This window comes from Lepidochelys olivacea (assembly GCF_965140295.1).
Source record: "Lepidochelys olivacea isolate rLepOli2 genome assembly, chromosome: 9".
Taxonomy (NCBI): Eukaryota; Metazoa; Chordata; order Testudines; family Cheloniidae; genus Lepidochelys; species Lepidochelys olivacea.
The window spans coordinates 59,943,476-59,967,296 of NC_140419.1; the positions used below are offsets into that span (position 1 = coordinate 59,943,476).

General features: G+C 54.0%; 1 protein-coding gene across 1 annotated transcript in view; it reads right to left on the reverse strand.

The window, feature by feature from the left end:
- Positions 1–3,730, reverse strand: part of TSC22D3 (TSC22 domain family member 3) — a 50,136-nt gene extending 46,406 nt beyond the window's left edge. Inside the window, exon 1 of the mRNA XM_084638617.1 lies at positions 2,958–3,730. Within this exon, the coding sequence (XP_084494743.1) occupies positions 2,958–3,271 (314 nt within the window). The 5' untranslated portion in view covers positions 3,272–3,730. The remainder of the gene's footprint in view (positions 1–2,957) is intronic.
- Positions 3,731–23,821: the final 20,091 nt, after the last annotated feature.

The window sequence follows — 23,821 nt, forward strand, 5'->3', positions numbered from 1 at the left end:
TCTTGGCTCAGATGATGCAGGGGCATGTTAGCGGCATGTTAGCCTGGTCAGAGAGGCAGTGCACACTAGGAATGCTTTGTCCTGCCATCCACATGCTGCACACAGGAACAAACTGAGCCTCGCAGCCCCCTGGGAGAGGAGTCAAGATCATCATCCCAGTGTTAGAGAAGAGGAAGCTGAGGTATTGTGAGGATAAGGGACTGGACCAAGGCTGCTGGTAAGTGAGCAGCAATGGAACCCAGGAGTCCTGCTCCTAGGCATGTCCTGTAGTAACCACCAACCATCCTCCCATCTAAACAGCAGTGAGCATGAAGCAGAGTGAGTAGAAGCAATATTCAGTGTGAGGAAGGTGATGCCAGGAGCTGCTGGCACTGCCCAGACCCTGCTTCTTACATGGTGGGGCTACACTGAGCCCCGCCAGGACCAAGGGCCCAGGCAGTGTCTCATTTCCCTTCCCCAGCCAGAATGCCCACAGGTTTATGGGATGGCGGTTTCCCCCGAGAGAGAACTCACTCTTCTCCCTGCCGTTTTCCTCTTGATTGGTTTTGTGATGGAGGAGAGGCAGCTCCTGCCTCCCGCAGGCATGGTCATTAGGGCGTGGGCAGGAATGCCTCTCGCCTTGGCTCCCAGCCCAGCTCCTGCCTTTGCCACCTGAGTGCTAGCCCCACTTATGTAAGCCCCAGGAAGAGGGACTCCACTAGGGTGGCTCTGAACAAGCAGCCTGCCTCAGTCTCTGACTGGCTGCCAACCCCGTCAACTCCACCAGGCAGCAGCGAGATGTTGGTCCTGCACTGGCGCAGGCATGAGGAGCCACGTGCACACTGGTTTGAGGTGGAAACATGCATGTGCACGTGCAGCTTGGCACATGGCTGCTTGCGTGTGTTGTGCAGGCACGTGTGTCCCAGTGCACCCGTATGTACATTGACATGTGCATATGAAGATACAAGCTTACACAAGTGTTTGTGTAAGCATGTAACCCTGCATGCCGGGTTGCGTGTGTGTGTACCTGTAAGTGTACATGCAGGAATGCATATGCATGCAGATGTAAGCAGGCGTGAGAGGGAGGTTGCTGCAGAGGCAGGGAGAGGTGCTACCCAGATGCTGGTGTGCGGGAGCACAGATGTGCATATTGCCCAACTCTGACTTACCCACAACAGGTTGCTGTGGGAGGGGAACATCCCCCAGACCTTATAATGAACACAAAGCCAGGCCCCCCTTAACACAGCTGCTAATGAAGGTGTGATCAGGCCTGTCGGGTTCCAGGGGAAGCTGTAACACCCCACACACGCCACCATGTCACACACTTGCACCCCCAGTCCACCCCTAAACACCCCCTGGGGACACAGCAAAGCAGGTGGTTCAGCCCTGATTCCTTTTTCCTTCAGGTGAGATCCCCAGGAATGTTACAGAAGCCTGGCCTGATGGAGCCAGCCCAGCTCTGTCTCCAGCTGGGACCTCGGACAAATACCGGCCCTACCTGTGCCTCAGACTGTATAAAGGAAACCAACTCTGGCACAGGAGGGTTAAATAGCTAATGCTCCGCGAGGGAAGTGCTGAGTCAGGGCAGATAGCTCTCCCCCCGCCCCTGGCAGAGAGAGATGGCAGGGAATGCTGCCCCCCACCTCCCCACGACAGATCACCTTCCCTAGGGCTTCAGACACAGCCTGCAAAACAGCCACAGCCCGCCCAGTGTCGCCCCCGGCCCCCAGCTATTTTCCTCTCTCACACCAGTCTCTGAGGATCATCTCGGCCAGAGGTGCCACCCAGTTCTCGGGTGAATGGGACCAGATGAAACTCCTAGGGTTGTGACGTGACTGCGCTGGTGCGGCAGTGATGCGGTTGTGCAGGGCACCCATACGCATACAGGGAGGGGACTTGGTCAGCCCCATCTCTGCGCAGCCAAGGAGCCCTGATCACAGACCAACAGGCCGGTGCCCCGGAGCGCACAGGCTGGCCGTAAAACACCTTTGCTCAGGGTTGACACAGTTACTACAGCTGGATCCACAGCCGCCTGGGAATTCGCCTTTCAAACCCCAGAAACATCACTCTGGCCAAGGCGGTTTGATCAGGGAGCACAGAGAAAACAAGGAGGAGTCCTTGTAGCACCTTAAGACTAACACATTTATTTGGGCATAAGCTTTCCTGGGATATAACCCACTTCAGAAGAGAACAGAGAGAGCACAGAGACAGGCTGCAGGCGAGCTACCAGAGCAGGCCAGGGATAGCCTGGGCTCCTGGGTTCTCCCCTCAACTCTGCCACTCACTCTCGCGGTCGCCCCGTGTGCCTCAGTTCCCCCTCCCCCAGCAGGTGATGAGGCGCGGCGCAGGGGAGGTTTAGGAAAGGGCTAGCGGCGGCCTGCATGGAGCGGCGGGTCCGAGAGCCAAGCCCAGCTCAGAGGAGCAGGGTGGGCCTGGCAGCATGACTGGAGGCAGGCGCACCATGTCCTGGGAATCACACAGGTGGCCAGTGCGTAGGGGGGAGCCGGACAGTAACCTCAACCCGAGGCTGCATACACGCAATGCCCCAGCGCTCCCAGCCGCCAGGCTGCCGGGCATCCGCCCCAGGGACCGACTAACAACACGGAGTGAACAACTCACACCCCTGGGCCCAGATCCGCCACTCTCAGCCCCCACCCGGGCTCGCCAGGACAGCGGCCTCCCCACTGCTGGGCGGTTCCCCCCGCCCGAAGTGATTTCCACAGTGCTAAGCCCAGGCTGGGGGCGCTGGATCAGCTCCTGCCCCCGATCCGAGACAGCTCAGCGGACACCGGCCACGGAGAGGCACTTTCTGAAAGGTATGCAGGTGCCTAACGAGGCAGGCCGTGCCCTGGAGATGTACCAAAGCCCGCGGTCCCCAATCTCTGTGGGCCCAGGGCTTCCTTGGGCCCCACCCCGGGAGGAGCGGTGCGTCCTGGCCAGCCAAAGAAGGGACCCCGGCGCGCCCCGCCCGGCCTCACCTGTGGAAGAGGAGCAGGATGGAGAGCAGGGTCTGGTCGATGTTGCTGTTGCAGATGCCCTGGTTGAGCAGGTAGCAGGGGTCCCGCACCACGGGCTCCAGCGAGTCCTGCCGCATGATGCTGCTCAGCTTGTCGGCGTTCAGGTTCTCGCACACTAGCTGCGCCCGCAGCTGCCGGAAGTTGCTCACCGTGGGGCTGCCCAGGTTGTTGTTCTCGCCCCCGGCCCCCTCCTCCAGGCCGCTGCGGTTGGCCAGGTCCAGGCAGCAGCTGCAGCAGTCCAGCCCCACGGGCGAGCGGCACTCCTCTGAGGCCATCGCGGGCACCCAGCCGGCCGCGGCCGTCCACCCACCGCCCGGAGCGGCTTCCTGGGCGCCCGAGCCCGCTGCGCTTCCCCAGTGGCCCTGCGCCGCCCCGCTGCTGCCCCGAGCGCCACGGGAGGAAAATAGCCACCGCTGCTGATCAGCGCCCGGCTCCAGTCAGCCCAGTGCACACGCCCAGCCCCGCCGCGGGAGCGGCTCCCCCGCCCGGGCAGCTGATTGGCGAAGGCACCTCCACCCGGAGAGCCCTCCCCCCGCACACCCCGCCGGGAGTCCCGCTGGCCGGGCGCCCGGGAGCAGGGAAGGACAGCTCCGCCGGGGCACAGGGCAACCCCTGCGCCGAGCCCCCACGCCCTGCCCTGCCGGCGGAGCGGGGCAGCGGCCCCACGAGGGGTGGGCAGCAGGCAGGGCGGTTCCGGGCTTCCTCGGCACACAGCGCATCTATGGGGCTGAGCTCTGCCGTCTGCCCGCCTCCCCTTGGCCGGGGCAGCCCCTCCCTCCAGGCAAACACCCCCCCGCCCTTGCCCGCCAGCCTCTGCCGCCCCAGGCTGCGTGCTAGACATTCCGGGTGCTGCCGGAAGACACGGTCCCTCCTGCTCTGCATGGAGCCAGGTTGGCATGGCAGCAGGGAGGGGGTTCTGGGACCCCCCCCCCCCGTGCCTGGCACCGACAGGCTCCCAGCGGCGGCGAATGCCACCCTGGTCCCTGTGCAGGGAAGTGACTGTAACAGCGCGGAGCGGGGTGTCTCGCCTTCCCGGTACAGAGGGGGAATTCACACTTCACATACAAACAGGCACACCCTCCCTGCCCGCTTGTAATCACCAGAGGAAAGAGAACTTGGCTACAAGTGTGAAATCACCGCCACACAGCGACCGAGAATGAAGAACTGCGGGGCTCAGAGGGCAGCTACTTCTGTTATACCACAAGGATGCCCAAGAGAGGTCCTGGAACCCCCTAGGCAGACAGGCAATCCTTGGGGACCGTGTTAAGAAGAATGACAGAGAATTCAGCAAGAGACACAAGGACAGCAGAAGGGTGTGATGTTCCCTGGAGTAAAGACACAAGAGTCACTGTAAGATTGGGTGCGTTTCTGCAAGTGACTGGCAAGTCTCCACCAGGGTGATGCACATTGGAACCAGTAAGAGGGCATCACAGGGAACTCCACAGATACCAGAGACTTCAGGGATCTCAAAGGGGAGCTGAAGAAGAGGAAAGTCCAAGTGATCTCGGTCATTCTTCCGGTCCCAGGAGCAGAAGGCAGAACATGCTGGAGGTGAACCACTGGCCAAGAGGCTGGTGTGAAGGTGAAAGTTCTGGTTTGGTGGAACACTGGGGCATATTCCAGTGGGACAGGATTGAACGAACAGGACTGCCCGCATCTCAGAATGCGGGGTTGGTAATCTGGCTGGAGAAACCAGGAGGGGGTTAAACTAATGGTGTAATAGAAGGAGGCTAAGGGGGCAAATGTGGAACAAATGGAACCAAACTCAGGGTGTTGTGAATATACTGAACCAAGGTGGCAAAGGTGAAGAATAGACATCTTTTAATTCCTTATATACAGTGATAAGAGTCTAGGTAACAGGAAAGAATAATTGGAAATTATCCTTGCTGAGGGAATATAGCTATAATTGGCATTATTGAAAAGCCAGGATTGGAATGACCACTGAATCTAACTAAAGGAGAGGATGTGTTGTTCCTTAAGCACCAATCTGTAATGTGTGGGCCTGAAATTTTGTGATCATGGACGACTCCAGTCTGAGAGACATGCTGGAGGTTTCTTGGCTGGTAGTAAAACATAATTGGAGTTTCTAAAAATTAGAGATGAGTTTCTAACACCAAACTCATTGCACCCAGCATGGAGTAACTCAATAGGATCTCACCATGAGGGATAAGCATGAACTGATCACTGAACTGCAAGTTACTGGTGGTTACTTAGGGACCATTGATCATGATGTGATTAGATTTCTTATGTGAAAATAGAAGACAGTCCTAACCACTATAAGCACTTGGTGCTTATTAAGGGCTAATTTCCCAATGCTGAGGAAAATTTGGAGCAAAATTGATTGAGGGGAAATATTTAGACAGAAAAATATGAAAATGGGAGGGCAAATTGTTTAAGAGGAGCTTATTAGATGGCCAAAAAGCCATAATTTCATAATCATGAAAGAAGATGACCTTTTGTTTCAAAGCCCATCCTGGTTAAGGGGGGAAGTGAAGGCAGCAATTAGGAATATAAAACTATATACAACAAATAGAAAAAAAAAGTAGATGGCAATCAATATAAGCTGAAAGTTATGCAGTATAGAAAATTGATAAGGGAAGCTACAGATATCAGGGAAAAATCCATGGCTGTCAGGGTTAAGGACAATAAGAGGGATTTTTAAAAGAATATCACGAACAAAAGAAATCCTAGAAATGGTATAGGCCAATTATTAGATCATTATGGTAAAATTGTTAATAATAAACAAATTATTTGTATTACCATAGTGGCTAGGAGTCCTGGTTGTGGGACAGGATGCCATTGTGCTAGGACCTGTACAAATGATAAAGAAAAGGCAGAAGTGTTCAATAAATATTTCTGTTCTGCATTTGGAAAGAGGGAGGACAATGTACTGATATCACATGAGGATGATGATATACTTTCCAGTCCATTAGTAACTAAGGAGGATGTTAAACAATATCTGCTAGGGATAAGCAGTCCTCACAGGGTTGCCAGAGGGGACCTCTGGTCTCTGATGTTAATTTTTAATAAAACTTAGAATATGGGGGAAATTCTGACTTGGGAAAGTGCTTACATTGTGTCAATATTTAAAAAGGAGCATGCAGGAGGACCCAGGTAACTATAGGACACTTAGCCTGTAGCCTGACATCAGCCCCAGGCAAAATAATGGCAGAGCTGATATGGGACCCAATCAATAAAGAATTGAAGGATGGGACTATAATTAATGCCACTTAGCATGGTTTCATGGAGAATACATCTTGTCAGACAAACCTGATTTCATTCTGTGATGAGATAACAAGTCTGGATGATAGAGGTAACCCAGTAGATGTAATGAACTTAGACTTTTGCAAGGTATTTGACTTAGTACTTCATGACATTTTGATGAAAAAACTAGCAATAAAACACATGTAAAATTGATTAAGAGCTGGCTAATGGACAGATCTCAAAAAGTAGCTATCAATAAGGAATCATCATCAAATGAGGGTGCTTCTATGGGGTTGCAGGGAGAGGTATAGGCCCAAGACTATTCTGGAAGTAAACTGTACAATCTCTGCTAATAACATTTGTGACTGACCCAGAGATTGGCAGAGCAGGGAACAATGATGAGGACATGGCAGTTGCACAGAGCGTTCTGGATAACTAGGGCCTATTCAAACATAATATCTCTTAATACAGCCTAATGCAAGGTCAAATCTCCAGGACCAAAGAATGGAAACCATTCCTACAGGATGAGTGGTTGTGTGCTGGAAAGCAGGATTTAGGAGTCATACAGGACAAGAAACTGAACACAAGTTCCCAGTGTGATGCTGTGGCACAGAGTCCTAAAGTGATCTTGGGATATACAAATAGGGGAGTAGGAGCAGGGAGGTGATTTTACCTCTGTATGTGGCACTGGTGCAACTGAAACTGGAATGCTGTGTCCAGTTTTGGTATGCGGAGAAGAGCCACAAAAATTATTCAAGGGGTTGGAGAAAATGCTGGATAGTGAGAGACTTAAAGACTCAATCTATTAGCATTCTAAAAAGATCAAGATCACTTGACTATGGTGTATAAAGAACTTTGTCAGGCGAATACACTGGATGCTAAAGGGGTCTTTAAGCGAGTGGAAAAACGTAGAACAAGAACCAATGGCTAAAATTCAAAGCCGGACAAATTCAAATTAGAAACAAGACACTACTTTTTAACAGTGAAGGTAATTAACATTGCAACAAACTCCTCAGGGAAGTGGTGCTTTCTCCAGCTCCTGCTGTCTTCAGAGCCAGCCTGGAGGCTTTTCTGCAGGATCTCCTTTAGCCAAACACAAGTTATGGGGAGCCTCACAGGAACAATTGGGTTCAATTCTCTGGCCTGTGTGATGCTGGAGGTCAAACTAGATGATCTAACGGTCCTTTTGGCCTTGAAATCCATTAATCTACACCCAGAGCCAGCCATGTACCCTATACAGCTATTCATATGCATTGCCATACATTTACCATATATACCCACTTAAATACATGGCCATACATGCACCCTACATACCCATTCACACACACGGCCCCCTCATATACTCACAGCAATATCCAACCCCATCCACATTAAGTAGCATAGAAATATTCAGTCTTTCAACCCCCCACCCCCCCAATATATACACAGTACAAAGACCCATTCACATGCACAGCCACACATTTGTCTAGGGGCGCGTACAGACTCATTCTTGCATGCAGTCCCTCCCCCACCTCCTGTGGTGACTCCCAGTACAGCAAGTACACTCTGCTTGTGGTGTCTGCCTGCCATGTTCCTCAGATGCACTGTTTGGGGGACACAGAGAGAGAAAAGCACTAGTAAATGAAAGTTTAACCCTGCCTGATCGTCTTCCCTGCTCTGCAGGCTGGGGTGTGTGGGGGAACAGGTGTTCTCAAACCTGGCCGGAATGGGTAGGAGAACCCTGGCATGCATGGCCTTAGCTGTCTACACCCACCCACACAAAGTAATCAATCTATATATGTTTAGTGGGAACAGAGCTCAGCTGAGAAGGAACAGGCAGGGCAAACACTGTCAGGGATGGTCTAGATAATACCTAGTCCTGCCATGAGCATAGGGGACTGGACTAGATGACTTCTCGAGGTTGCTGCCAGCTCTATGATTCTATATATTCCCATACACACACAGGGTCAGGCACCTGTGGAACACACACACCCACATCCCTGGGTCTGTCTTGTCTATTTAGATTCAGATCCCAGTGTCCCATTCCCCCTGCTGGGCTGTTCAGGTGCTATGGAGCTCAGGGAATAGCAATGGGAGGCTGGAATCTCAGGCTGGACTAAACATGAATTTGCATCTGCAAAAAATAAAGCCCACTGCTCCACAAATTCCCATCTGTGCTTCGGCTCCATGAGAGGCAACGTCATGTCATCACTCACACTCAGGATGTGACAGCTTGGTCCCACTAGATAAAGTGAAGCTGGTGGCTGTCTCTGCAGAGGTCCTGATGCTGGAGGAACTCAGGGTCACCTCCCCTGCTCTCTCCCACCTGGGCCTATTCTGCATGTGGAGCGTGGCGCTGGGGTGTGCTGAGAACACATTGTCCAGTCTGCTGCTGGCAAACTGGGCCTTCCAAGCAGAACAAGCAGCCGAGTGGTTTTATCTTAATTCCCATTGGAAAGCAGTTCCTGTAACCAGGGGAAATGGCCTGTGAGAGTCATGCAGGGGGAACAGGGGAGAGAGGTGCTGATTTACTGCCCCTGGCTAGGGCTGTGCGCTGCTCAGGTCACTTGCTCTGGGATGTCCTATGTATATAGCCTGGCATGGTTCCCTCTGGCCACAGGGAGCACCTTGTTCTTACCAGTGTCGGACAGAGGCAAATTCCCTGCAGAAGTTCTGGGAGGCTGCTGCCACCTTGGGGAGAGAGTTGATATGACATTGTCCTGGATCTGAGGGTAGGACAGGTTCGAGTGGCAATGGGGAGGGTTTGTAACCGTGCGGCTGCTCTCAGGTGGATGGGGCTTACTGAGAGTGGCCAGTGTGTTCCCCTTTCTTTTCTGTCTCTATTGTTCTCCACTCCCCTTAAGAAATGCCTCAAACCCCATCACCTCCCCAGTGCAACCCCACATCCATGGCTCCCTTGGCAGCTCCCCAGGACTGCCCCTCACCTTGAGTTACGTGGGAGACTCCTGATTTTGATGGGATGATCCTGGAGCCTCCAGGGCATGGCAAGCGGCACAGAATATCTGCAGGGTGGGAACGACGCGGTCAAGTCCCCCACTGGGACTGGGCATAGCAGGAACGTTCAGCATACCTGGAACATGGGGCTATCGCCTCCAGGCACAGCATGTTCTGCCTTCTGCTGTCATGACACCATGTTGCCACATCATTGTGATGATGGTGCAGACTTGGGACATTATGCTGGCCTGGAGGGGAAGCTGGGCTAGGCTCTCCCAACGCTGTGTCTGGCAGGCCAACAGGAGTCCCTTGCTGGAGCCGTGGAGTTAGTGTCACAAATAGGCCAGTAAGAACCTAGTTTGGATGCTTCAGCAAAATGTGAGGACACTTACATATAATGACCTGAGGCTCCAGCAATAGCAGGGATGAGCCTGTCTACACTGCCTCAGAGGGGTGACTGCAGCACCCGTGGATATTCCTGAGCTAGCTTTCACCTCATTAGCTCCAAGAAGAGAAGTGAAGCTAAAGCCACAGGCTGTCCCAGGCTTTCTGGGATCCTGAGTATGTACTTGGGTGGCTAGCCCATGCTGCCATGACTTCATTGCTAGTGTTACTGGTGCTACCTAGATCCAAGGTAGCTTGGGTCTATCTACACATGCTGCAGTCACATATCTGATGGTAGTGTAGACAGACCCTCACTCAGACATGAGGCAGAAGAGACAGGAGCCGCCATTACTGCCCAGGCACTCACACTGCATCTGCAGCCCTGGAGCTGATGGGGTGGCAAGCACAGAGCCGCTCGAGGTGTAGCACCATTTTGCTCTGACAGCTGATCTTGGGCAGCAAGTCAGAGTGCACTGCCAGCAACTTCTGCATCCTCAGCCTCTGCTGTTCCCTTATGAATGCAGCCCTGGCCACATCACTGCACTGTACCACCACCATACACCAGTAATTGCTCCATAGATTATAGGTCCAGAAGGGACTATTGTGGTCTTCTACTCTTACCTCCTTATCTGAAACATGGACTTGCAAGCAGAGCTGATCGAAAACCAGGAAAATAGTTCAGATACCCCCTTCCACACCCCCAGCTCAGAAAGTATACTGTTTTTTTGTTGTTGTTGTTGCTGTTGTTTTTTAACATTTTGATTTTTTTTTTTTCAAAACTTGAAATTTTCCCACCAGCTCTACAGGGTATCAAAACCCCATAGAAACTGGTGAAATTTTTAATTGAAAGTTATTTTGGGGGGAGATCAATAAACATTTTATTTTTAATGAAAAAAATTAATAGAAAAACTGAAATTCAAAAAATCCCAATCATAAGGTCTAGATTCTGCTCCATCATCAGACATTAATCCTGAGGGACACGCAGAGCAGAGTTTATGGTGATTTACAATAGCTGAACATCTGGCCCTAAATCATCAGTGAATTTGCTGTCATGTCACCCTCCCAGCCTGGCGCAGGGAGGTATAGCTCTATGTGAAACAAGCTGGAGAAAACATAGCTATGCTCCCCCCAAGTAACTGTGTGGCTCTGTTGGAATAACTTCAGTGATGTGTCCTAGGACTTGAATAGCCTGGAAGGGGGAAACTTGCACCCATGGTCTGCTTGTTCCCAAGTCCTATTTCTATTTCCCTATGCGCCTTCAAATTTTTCTCCTACCGAGTATGCCATTCCCTCAGGCGCAGGGTCCCACAGCTTCTCCTCTCTCCCAGGGTTTCTTCCATTCTCTCTCTAAAGCCCAGAAAGTAAGCCCAAGCCCACCATCTGCTGCCAATACCCTGGCTTTATTATAACCCTGCCTGCTCCTTCTCAGCTGGGCTCTATTCCCAATCGGGGGCTGCTTAGCCAGTTTAATTCCCCTCAGGTGTGGCCTATTAGATTAATTGGCCCCCCCCCCCTTCTAAGCATTGTTAACTCTTCGCAGGCTCATGTGCGGGAAATAAAGAATTCACCAACACCCACAAAGAATTCACCAACAACCAATAGTCTGAGAATTGTTAGTCCAAACACTTTGGTGACTCTCACCATCACATCTGGTGGGGATTTCCAATCAGACTAATGGGCTCAATTGCAAAGAAATAATAGGATCCGGTCCAGTGCCGCGTTAGAAGCCCCTTGCATGTGTGTTCTGTGAGATACAGTGTTGGAGGTGTGATACCAGGTAGAGGTAGCATGGTTCAGTGGCTACAGCAATGGCCTGGGTCCTGGCACTGATTTCTTGTGTGAGTGGGTAAGAGAGAGTGAGGCCTGCATGAGAGCTTTGTTCCTGCAGCCGCGGCCCTGCTCTGCCATGCCTGGAGTTCAGGAGTCCCTGCTTTCCCTGCAGTGATGGAGACACGACGTCTGATGTCTGGAGTAGCCTGAGAGACTCGGTGCCCTGCTCTGGCCTAGGTGGCAGTGCAGTGATGAGCTGCCAAAATCTTAACAACCAGTTCCCTCCTCACCCCACGAGGGGGTCCTGCCCTGCCCCCCGGGACTCCTGCCACATCCAACCCCTGTGTTCCTTGACACCCCCCCGGGACCCTTGCCCCATCAACCCCCCTCCCCTGTCCTCTGACTGCCCCGAGAACCAGACAGGAGGGTCTCGTGGGCAACCGTAGTGGGTGCCCACTGCGCCCCTAAGAGCCAGAGGGACCTGCCGGGGGGCAAGGTGGGGAGTCCCGGCGGTGCTTACCTGGGGCAGCTCCCAGGAAGCATCCGGCAGGTCCCTCTGGCTCCTAGGGGCAGGGGAGCGTAGCTGGGGGGGAGCAGGGGGAGCAGCCGTTCCCCCCACCAATCACATCAAAAGTGGCACCTTAGGCACCGACTCCCTGGGTGCTCCGGGGCTGGAGCCCCCATGGGGAGAATTTGGTGGGTGCAGAGCCCCCACCGGCAGCTCCCCGCCCCGCGCCTGGCCTCAACTCACCTCCGCTCCGCCTCCGCCTCCTCCCCTGAATGTGCCGCCCCCGCTCTGCTTCTCCACCCCCCTCCGCCCCCGGCTTCCCGCGAATCAGCTGTTCCCGCGGGAAGCCGGGGAGGGCTGAGAAGCAGGCGGTGGCTTCGCACTCAGGTCCAGGGAGGTGGAGGTGAGCTGGGGCGGGGAGTGGTTCCCCTGTGCGCCCCCCAGGTTACCTGCTGCGGCGCGGGCGGCCCTCCTTGCGCCCGCCCCAGCTCACCTCCACTCCGCCTCTGCCTCCCTGGGCCTGAGCGCAAAGCCACCTCCTGCTTCTCAGCCCTCCCAGGCTTCCTGCGCGAACAGCTGATTCATGGGAAGCCAGGACTGGGGGGGGCAGAGAAGCAGAGCGGGGCGGTGCATTCAGGGGAGGAGACGGAGGCAGAGTGGAGGTGAAGTGAACTGGGGCCGGGCACGGGGGGGCGCTGCCGGTGTGTGCTCTGCACCCACCAAATTTTCCCTGTGGGTGCTTCAGCCCCGGAGCACCCACGGAGATGGCACCTAAGGAGCCACTTTTGGCTGGTTGTTCAATTTAGAAGCCCTTTTAGAACCGGTTGTCCCGCGAGGGACAACCGGTTCTAAAAGGGCTTCTAAATTTAAGAACCGGTTCCAGCTCACCACTGTGGCAGTGGGATGAGGATGCAGGTGAAAGGCTGATGAGCTTGTCAGGGGGGGAGGAAGTAAGAGCCAGATCCAAAAAGGTATTTAGGTGCCTCACCCAATGGGAGTTAGGCACCTAAATATCTTTGAGGATCTGGGCCTGACTCACAGAGACTCTGGGTCTGGCTGTGTTTACGCTGCTGTAGCTGCACCCACACACGCCCTGTGTGCAGATGCCCTGCACCACTGTCAGTGTGACACTTTTTCGGCCTGAAATCTGAGGTCTCGTGCTGGTGCAAGTCACTTTGGCTAGAGGGGCCACCGCCCCCACCAGCGACAGGAGTGCAGCCCCAGTGCACAGGGCCGAGCTGTGGTGGGGGTGCAGTTGGAGTGGCAGAGGCCATACAGCACAATGTCTGTGTCTCTGTTGTGGGGCCTGGGTCCATTCTGGTTCAGCAGCTCCTGAGACCCTGCCCTTCACAGGCTTTGCTCCCTGACTGCCTGGATCCACTGCCCCTCTAGAAGCCCCTTTATGCCAGTGGGCAAAGGGCACACCCAGCACACTGCTGTCAGAATACGTAGCCAGACAGTGCCTGGTAAGGTATCATATGAACGGGTCACACGCCGGTCATGAATAGCATGGCATGGTGTATGTACAGGGGGTGTACAAAGAGTTATGTATGTGTGGAAATATCTTCTTACAACAGTCGATCAACAAGCCTGGCCTAGACAAAGGTCTATGGATTTACTTGCCTGCCTGGCTTGAGCTGACAGGCGGATGAGACAACAGCAGGGCTTGATCACAAGCAAAGGACTGTGAAGGGACATTTGCATTTAAGATAAACAAAGTGATCAAGCCAATTGACGAGATGCTGAAGAAGGGGTTTGACGCCTGCACTGCAAAGAACAAGCTGTAGGGGAGAGTAGCTCTGTATGGGGTTACTTTTCAAAGGATCTATTTCAAAGGTTTGCTGGGCAATACAAGGGCAGGATGGGGCCTCCTTGGGTCCATCGCTGATGGGACAAAGGGATCAGCACCCCCTGGGTCTGGGAATGGTGGATCCTCCCACCTGAGGGGCTGGAATTGCTGGTAGCTGGATGAGTGAGAATGCTGCTGAGGCAAACTGTAGCTTGCTGGAGTTAAGGGTCAGTTGCTAAAAAATGAGCTGTGTTGCTTTTGTTTGTAACCAGCCCAGTATCACTGACATCTCTGCCCTTGGTTAATAAATGTGTTCTTAGTTTTACTATAAATAGTCACAGTGCTGTATATTAAAGTACCACGGGGGTTCGCAGCTAGACTAAGAGGCTGTGCAGTGGCCATAGGAATTCCTGTGAGTGTCCAGTGATGGGGCTGGCGCTGCAGAGAGACAGACGTCTTGGAGGAGCTCGGGCACTGGGCTTTGCTGACTGGTCCCTGCAAGGCATGGTGAAGCCTGGCAGAGTCTCAAGGAGTTTGCTGGGGAGGTGGAGAGACAGGCGTGGCAGGGATCTGACACACAGGTTAAGCTCCAGCAAAGCTCTCTCTTGCTGAGGCAAGGGGGTAACATTGGCTCAGGGTTCTGGGCGCCTTGAGAGTTTCACCCCCACCCCACAGAAGTGAGCTCTAGGCCTGGCCCCAAGCATTCAGCCCAGGGCTGTTTGGTTCGGGTTGGTAGCATTAGGCCCCAGCGCGCTCCGGACCTGCTGAGTGTGGTGATGCCAGGCTGGGAGCTGGGTGCTGGAGGAATGACAGGGCCTGTGTGTGTTCAGCAGTCTCAGGACACAGCCCCTTTCTATGCATCACAGCTCAGTCCTGGCTCTTCTTTATGGTGAAGGGCACTACACAGGGCTCATCCCATTCACTGTGGGTCACCCATCAGTAGGGAGCCCTCTCTGGAATGGCAGGGCAAGGTGTTGTGAGGACAAGGGGGGTGTTTAAGGCATCCCCTTTGAACCAGATCCTTCTTTCAACTTCCTCAGTGTAAATCCAGAGTGATCCCCCACACACACCCAGCAGCTCCCTGGGCCGGGCTGGGATTGGGACTGGCCTGAGGAGTTGACCCCCACCCACCCCACATCTGCAATGAGTGTACAAGGATCCGGCAGCCCCAGGCATCAAGAGGGAGCTGCATTTCTGGCCCATCCCCACTGCATGGCTCTCCCCTTAAAGTGGGCGTCTGTTGTGTGGTTTGTGTAATGGTGCCATCTGCTCTGGGGGAGCCCATCCTAGCAATGCTGCGAAGCAGGAAAACCCCCTCTTTGCCTGCACTGGCTGCTAATATTAACTGGAGCCGTCAGTAGCGTGATATTTAGAGGCACCTGTCTCTGCTGCCTACTCCTCCAGCCTTCTGGGCACAGGAGGCATCTGACGTCATCCATCAGCCCCCGCCAGGAGCGGGCGGGATAACTGCCCAGGCCTTGTGTGCTGCCAGAAATGGCAGAATGGGAGAGCTCTCTCCCCTGCACTGGAATTATGCCAGGGCCTGCAGCCTTGGCAAGACGAGTTCACCTCTCCTGAGCCTTTGTGCCATTCATGCCCAGGGCCTGTTGATGCCCCAGCACCCGCAGTGGCTCTGGCTGTCCTCCCAGGCAGCTCCATTGGCCCCTGGGAGTAGGGGCATATTGGGGGATCAGCAACAGGGAGAGTGGAGCCCGTCAAAGCCATAGAAGTTTAGGGCCAAAGGCTGCACTCAGGGGCACTCCAGGGCCATGCCACTGACCTGGGGTGCTCCATTCTGGATTTATCCCAGGAGCATGTCATCAGGATCAGCCCTCAAATGTCCCTGCCCAATGGGCCCAATTCTGATTGTGGTGATGCCAGTGGGCCAAGGCATTGCACAGGGGGGAGCAGGACAGAGTCAGGTCAGCGACAGAGGTGGGATGGGGCTCTGCTGTCCCGAGACATTGGAGCACCGGAGCTGGGTACCCGGCACTTCCTGCCACCGAAACACTCCCACGGCGCTGACTGCTCCCTGCCACCTCCCCCAGCAAGCTGCTCACTCCTCTCCTAAGTCAGTTCCACAGGCCCAGCCATCGGCAACGGGGTCTCACTTGGGGTGAGTGGTACGGGGATGAGCCCAGCCCACCAAGTGCCCCCAGGTCCTCCCCCAGGAGCCTCCCACCTGTGGGTCCATCACAGCCCCTCAGCCTCCTGCCGCTCTCACTCAGGGCCATCCCAGCCAGTGTGGCACAGAGCGCTCAGCCCTGTGCCTGAGCCCACCCAGGTGCATGGCTGGGACCTGCCTGAGTGGTACCAGGCCTGCAGGGTCTTTGGGAGAGTGGGCTCCTTCTTCCCCATCCCTGGAGATCTCTGATATTTATGGCAAGGTCCCAGAGATCTTGTGTTCGTGTGTCACTTCGCGGCAGCAGCCCTGTCCCCAGCCTCGCACCTGAGGGCAATATAGCTGTCAAGCCAGCAGACAGGGGCACTGGGCAGGGGTCCACCCACCTCCAGGGGAGGCAGTGACCTTGGGGAACTGCTGGGCAGCCCATGGGGGAGGAGCTGGGGTGCCCTCCCACAGGCAATAGCTGCTGGCAGCCTCAGCAGGGACGCATGCACCAAGTGGCCCTGGGGAGTGAGTGACCCTTCTTGCCCACCCAGGCAGCAGGGGAGGCTGCACGCAGGGCTAGCCCCAGGTTCCAGGGGGCCCTGGGTAAGGTGAGCCCAGGGCAGGCATGGGTGACCTCCGGGAAGCTTTGGCAGAGGCAGGAGATGAGGAGGAGCGGCTGGGAGCACTCGGTATGGGGGAACCAGTAGCTGTGTGAATCAGAGTCCTCCATGCTCATCTCAGGGGGAAGGGCCCACCTGGCTCTTCCAGGGCCCAGCTCCTGCTTCCCCCAGCCCCCCAGCTCACTGCACTGATGCCTGCCTTGCCCTGGCCCCGGGCTGCAGCCAGGAGAGACTGCCAGTGCTCACAGCAATAAGGGCAGTGTTTTACCCTGCGTGCCCCACACCCCAGGCTTGGCAATGGAGCGAGATGCACACAGTGGCTGGGGGTGCTCATGTAAAGGGCAGCACTGGCCCTGGCCCAGCCATGCCTCAGGAAATACCCTGGCTCAGGTCTCGTAGGGCCTTACTTCCCATCAGCAGCTCTGGATGCAGCTGTCACCTCTTCCCCCATTGCAGAGATGGAGAGGGTGGGCAGGGCAAGCTGGGGACCCTGCTCATGTTCATCCCCCGCAGCAACTGCCCCTGCTCCGCCATCTCCAGTGGAAGAGGGGGTTCAGGGGTCCCTGCCATTGAGGCCCTTGAAGCTCAGTGCAGGGACCTTGCATGTGACCTGATGTTGGGCAGGGAGCTCGTGTAGTGATCAGCAGCCTGGGGAAATGGACATGGGGAACCAGAGGGAGCACCCCACCCACCTGCTTCTGCCACCTCCCCCGCCCCCCGGTCACCCTCTTCAGCGCCTGGGAGCAAAGCTATCTAAGAGCCACTATAAATCTGGGTCCCTGCATGCTCTAGCATGTGGCCTACTGCCTCCTACAGGCCAATGTGGGTACTACACATAAGGTGACAGTATCTCTATCACTCCACACCGCAGGAGGCAGTGAGCGACCAGGGGCTGGAATGGTACCAGGCTTGGCTCGGTAGTTCTGTGGGCAGACTCTGGGTATGTCTACACTACGGAATAAGGTCGAATTTATAGAAGTCGGTTTTTTAGAAATCGGTTTTATATATTCGAGTGTGTGTGTCCCCACAGAAAATGCTCTAAGTGCATTAAGTGCATTAACTCGGCGGAGCGCTTCCACAGTACCGAGGCTAGAGTCGACTTCCAGAGCGTTGCACTGTGGGTAGCTATCCCACAGTTCCCGCAGTCTCCGCTGCCCATTGGAATTCTGGGTTGAGATCCCAATGCCTGATGGGGCTAAAACATTGTCGCGGGTGGCTCTGGGTACATATCGTCAGGCCCCCGTTCCCTCCCTCCCTCCGTGAAAGCAAGGGCAGACAATCGTTTTGCGCCTTTTTTCCTGAGTTACCTGTGCAGACGCCATACCACGGCAAGCATGGAGCCCCCTCAGGTAACCGTCACCCTATGACTCCTGGGTGCTGGCAGACGCGGTATGGCATTGCTACACAGTAGCAGCAACCCCTTGCCTTGTGGCAGCAGACGGTGCAGTACGACTGGTAGCCGTCATCGTCATGTCCGAGGTGCTCCTGGCCACGTCGGCTGGGAGCGCCTGGACAGACATGGGCGCAGGGACTAAATTTGGAGTGACTTGACCAGGTCATTCTCTTTAGTCCTGCAGTCAGTCCTATTGAACCGTCTTATGGTGAGCGGGCAGGTGATACGGACTGCTAGCAGTCGTACTGTACCATCTTCTGCCAGGCAGGCAGGAGATGAGGATTGCTAGCAGTCGTATTGTACCATCTTCTGCCAGGTACGCAAGAGATGAAGATGGCTAGCAGTTGTACTGTACCATCTTCTGCCGAGCAGCCATGAGATGTGGATGGCATGCAGTCCTTCTGCACCGTCTGCTGCCAGCCAAAGATGTAAAAGATAGATGGAGTGGATCAAAACAAGAAATAGACCAGATTTGTTCTGTATTCATTTGTTTCCCCCCCTCCCCCGTCTAGGGGACTCATTCTTCTAGGTCACACTGCAGTCACTCACAAAGTGCAGCGAGATAAATCTAGCCATGTATCAATCAGAGGCCAGGCTAACCTTCCTGTTCCAATAAGAACGATAACTTAGGTGCACCATTTCCTATTGGAACCCTCCGTGAAGTCCTGCCTGAAATACTCCTTGATGTAAAGACACCCCCTTTGTTGATTTTAGCTCCCTGTAGCCAACCCTGTAAGCCGTGTCCTCAATCGCCCCTCCCTGCATCAGAGCAACGGCAAACAATTGGGCATCTGAGAGTGCTGTCCAGAGCAGTCATAATGGAGCACTCTGATGGGGCTAAAACATTGTCACGGGTGGTTCTGGGTACGTATCGTCAGGCTCCCGTTCCCTCCCTCCCTCCGTGAAAGCAAGGGCAGACAATTGTTTCGCGCCTTTTTTCCTGAGTTACCTGTGCAGACGCCATACCACGGCAAGCATGGAGCCCGCTCAGGTAACCGTCACCCTATGTCTCCTGGGTGCTGGCAGATGCGGTACGGCTTTGCTACACAGTAGCAGCAACCCATTGCCTTCTGACAGCAGACGGTGCAATACGACTGGTAGTCGTCCTCGTCGTGTCCGAGGTGCTCCTGGCCACGTCGGCTGGGAGCGCCTGAGCAGACATAGGTGCAGGGACTAAATTTGGAGTGACTTGACCAGGTCATTCTCTTTAGTCCTGCAGTCAGTCCTATTGAACCGTCTTATGGTGAGCAGGCAGGCGATACAGACTGCTAGCAGTCGTACTGTACCATCTTCTGCCAGGCAGGCAAGAGATGAGGATTGCTAGTAGTCATATTGTACCATCTTCTGCCAGGCAGGCAAGAGATGAGGATGGCTAGCAGTCGTACTGTACCATCTTCTGCCGAGCAGCCATGAGATGTGGATGGCATGCAGTCCTTCTGCACCGTCTGCTGCCAGCCAAAGATGTAAAAGATAGATGGAGTGGGTCAAAACAAGAAATAGACCAGATTTGTTTTGTACTCATTTGCCTCCTCCCCTGTCTAGGGGACTCATTCCTCTAGGTCACACTGCAGTCACTCACAGAGAAGGTGCAGCGAGGTAAATCTAGCCATGTATCAATCAGAGGCCAGGCTAACCTCCTTGTTCCAATAAGAACGATAACTTAGGTGCACCATTTCTTATTGGAACAATAAGAAATGTTCCCCTCCGTGAAGTCCTGTCTGAAATACTCCTTGATGTAAAGACACCCCCTTTGTTGATTTTAGCTCCCTGAAGCCAACCCTGTAAGCCGTGTCGTCAGTCGCCCCTCCCTCCGTCAGAGCAACGGCAGACAATCGTTCCGCGCCTTTTTTCTGTGCGGACGCCATACCAAGGCAAGCATGGAGGCCACTCAGCTCACTTTGGCAATTAGGAGCACATTAAACACCACACGCATTATCAAGCAGTATATGCAGCACCGGAACCTGGCAAAGCGATACCGGGCGAGGAGGCGACGTCAGCGCGGTCACGTGAGTGATCAGGACGTGGACACAGATTTCTCTGAAAGCATGGGCCCTGCCAATGCATGCATCATGGTGCTAATGGGGCAGGTTCATGCTGTGGAACGCCGATTCTGGGCTCGGGAAACAAGCACAGACTGGTGGGACCGCATAGTGTTGCAGGTCTGGGACGATTCCCAGTGGCTGCAAAACTTTCGCATGTGTAAGGGCACTTTCATGGAACTTTGTGACTTGCTTTCCCCTGCCCTGAGGCACATGAATACCAAGATGAGAGCAGCCCTCACAGTTGAGAAGTGAGTGGCGATAGCCCTGTGGAAGCTTGCAACTCCAGACAGCTACCGGTCAGTTGGGAATCAATTTGGAGTGGGCAAATCTACTGTGGGGGCTGCTGTGATGCAAGTAGCCCACGCAATCAAAGATCTGCTGATATCAAGGGTAGTGACCCTGGGAAATGTGCAGGTCATAGTGGATGGCTTTGCTGCAATGGGATTCCCTAACTGTGGTGGGGCCATAGACGGAACCCATATCCCTATCTTGGCACCGGAGCACCAAGCCGCCGAGTACATAAACCGCAAGGGGTACTTTTCGATAGTGCTGCAAGCTCTGGTGGATCACAAGGGACGTTTCACCAACATCAACGTGGGATGGCCGGGAAAGGTGCATGACGCTCGCATCTTCAGGAACTCTGGTCTGTTTCAAAAGCTGCAGGAAGGGACTTTATTCCCAGACCAGAAAATAACTGTTGGGGATGTTGAAATGCCTATATGTATCCTTGGGGACCCAGCCTACCCCTTAATGCCATGGCTCATGAAGCCGTACACAGGCAGCCTGGACAGTAGTCAGGAGCTGTTCAACTACAGGCTGAGCAAGTGCAGAATGGTGGTAGAATGTGCATTTGGACGTTTAAAGGCGCGCTGGCGCAGTTTACTGACTCGCTTAGACCTCAGTGAAACCAATATTCCCACTGTTATTACTGCTTGCTGTGTGCTCCACAATATCTGTGAGAGTAAGGGGGAGACGTTTATGGCGGGGTGGGAGGTTGAGGCAAATCGCCTGGCTGCTGGTTACGCGCAGCCAGACACCAGGGCGGTTAGAAGAGCACAGGAGGGCGCGGTACGCATCAGAGAAGCTTTGAAAACCAGTTTCATGACTGGCCAGGCTACGGTGTGAAAGTTCTGTTTGTTTCTCCTTGATGAAACCCCCCGCCCCTTGGTTCACTCTACTTCCCTGTAAGCTAACCACCCGCCCCTCCTCCCTTCAATCACCTCTTGCAGAGGCAATAAAGTCATTGTTGCTTCACATTCATGCATTCTTTATTCATTCATCACACAAATAGGGGGATGACTACCAAGGTAGCCCAGGAGGGGTGGTGGAGGAGGGAAGGAAAATGCCACACAGCACTTTAAGCACAGCACTTTAAAAGTTTACAACTTTAAAATTTATTGAATGACAGCCTTCTTTTTTTGGGGCAATCCTCTGTGGTGGAGTGGCTGGTTGGCCGGAGGCCCCCCCACCGCGTTCTTGGGCGTCTGGGTGTGGAGGCTATGGAACTTGGGGAGGAGGGCGGTTGGTTACAGAGGGGCTGCAGTGGCAGTCTGTGCTCCAGCTGCCTTTGCTGCAGCTCAACCATACACTGGAGCATACTGGTTTGGTCCTGCAGCAGCCTCAGCATTGAATCCTGCCTCCTCTCATCACGCTGCCGCCACATTTGAGCTTCAGCCCTGTCTTCAGCCCGCCACTTACTCTCTTCAGCCCGCCACTTACTCTCTTCAGGCCGCCACCTCTCCTCCTGGTCATTTTGTGCTTTCCTGCACTCTGACATTATTTGCCTCCACGCATTCGTCTGTGCTTTGTCAGTGTGGGAGTTCAGCATGAGCTCGGAGAAGATTTCATCGCGAGTACGTTTTTTTTTCTTTCTAAGCTTCACTAGCCTCTGGGAAGGAGAAGATCCTGTGATCATTGAAACACATGCAGCTGGTGGAGAAAAAAAAAGGGACAGCGGTATTTAAAAAGACACATTTTATAAAACAGTGGCTACACTCTTTCAGGGTAAACCTTGCTGTTAACATTACATACATAGCACATGTGCTTTCGTTACAAGGTCGCATTTTGCCTCCCCCCACCACGTGACTACCCCCTCAACCTTCCCGCCTCCCTGTGGCTAACAGCAGGGAACATTTCTGTTTAGCCACAGGCAAACAGCCCAGCAGGAATGGGCTCCTCTGAGTGTCCCCTGAAGAAAAGCACTCTATTTCAACCAGGTGACCATGAATTATATCTCACTCTCCTGAGGATAACACAGAGAGATAAAGAACGGATGTTGTTTGAATGCCAGCAAACATACACTGCAATGCTTTGTTCTACAATGATTCCCGAGTACGTGTTACTGGCCTGGAGTGGTAAAGTGTCCTACCATGAAGGACGCAATAAGGCTGCCCTCCCCAGAAACCTTTTGCAAAGGCTTTAGGACTACATCTAGGAGAACCGCGAATGCCAGGGCAAAGTAATCCTTTCACATGCTTGCTTTTAAACCATGTATAGTATTTTAAAAGGTACACTCACCAGAGGTCCCTTCTCCACCTGCTGGGTCCAGGAGGCAGCCTTGGGTGGGTTCGGGGGGTACTGGCTCCAGGTCCAGGGTGAGAAACAGTTCCTGGCTGTCGGGAAAACCGGTTTCTCCGCTTGCTTGCTGTGAGCTATCTACAACCTCCTCATCATCATCATCTTCTTCGTCCCCAAAACCTGCTTCCGTATTGCCTCCATCGCCATTGAAAGAGTCAAACAACACGGCTGGGGTAGTGGTGGCTGAACCCCCTAAAATGGCATACAGCTCATCATAGAAGCGGCATGTTTGGGGCTCTGACCCGGAGCGGCTGTTCACCTCTCTGGTTTTTTGGTAGGCTTGCCTCGGCTCCTTCAGTTTCACACGGCACTGCTTCGGGTCCCTGTTATGGCCTCTGTCCTTCATGCCCTGGGAGATTTTGACAAAGGTTTTGGCATTTTGAAAACTAGAACGGAGTTCTGATAGCACGGATTCCTCTCCCCAAACAGCGATTAGATCCCGTACCTCCCGTTCGGTCCATGCTGGAGCTCTTTTGCGATTCTGGGACTCCATCATGGTCACCTGTGTTGATGAGCACCTGCAGCTTGCCACACTGGCCAAACAGGAAATGAGATTCAAAAGTTCGCAGTTCTTTTCCTGTCTACCTGGCCAGTGCATCTGAGTTGAGAGTGCTGTCCAGAGCGGTCACAATGGAGCACTCTGGGATAGCTCTCGGAGGCCAATACCATCGAATTGTGTCCACAGTACCCCAAATTCGAGCCGGCAACGTCGATTTAAGCGCTAATCCACTTGTCAGGGGTGGAGTAAGGAAATCGATTTTAAGAGCCCTTTAAGTCGAAATAAAGGGCTTCATTGTGTGGACGGGTGCAGGTTTACATCTATTTAACGCTGCTAAATTCGACCTAAAGTCCTAGTGTAGACCAGGGCTCTGACTGAGAGTGATCCCAGGCTGGGAGAACAGCGGGCTCAGTGAAGGCAAATTTTCTTTTCCTGGGAAATGGAGCAGGTCTGGGGTAGGGGCCTGAGCCAGCCTCAAGCCCCACAATAGTTTCTGCTCAGACAGCAGCACTTTGAGGCAACCAACCAGCTGCTTGTGAGTGACCGGAACCCCCCTGGGGTGGAGCATTGCAAAGAGGAGGGTCCATCAGAGCCCGACACTCCTGCCCACTCCTCTCTGGGGAAATCACTCAGGCAAGCTGGAAACCAGGCACAGATAGCCAGGCTCTCAAAGGTATTTAGGCCCCTAATGTCCACCTGGTTCAAGTTACGAGCCTAAATAACTTTGAAGGTCTGGGCCAACCCTGCACTGAGCCCTTAGCTGCTGCTTTTGTATGCTCCATAACGTGGCGTAGCAATGCCTTGGCACAGAGGCCTGTGAGGAGCAGGCCCCCAAGGCGGCAAAAATAGAAACAGAGCAGGAACAAACTATTCATAATAAATGTATTAATTCCGTGTAGGAACCCTCGAGCCAAGGAAGCCCTGCCACTGACTCTCTGTGCAGCCCTGGCACCTCACTTCGGTAACAGATACCCTTGCAAAGGGCACTGAGCTCC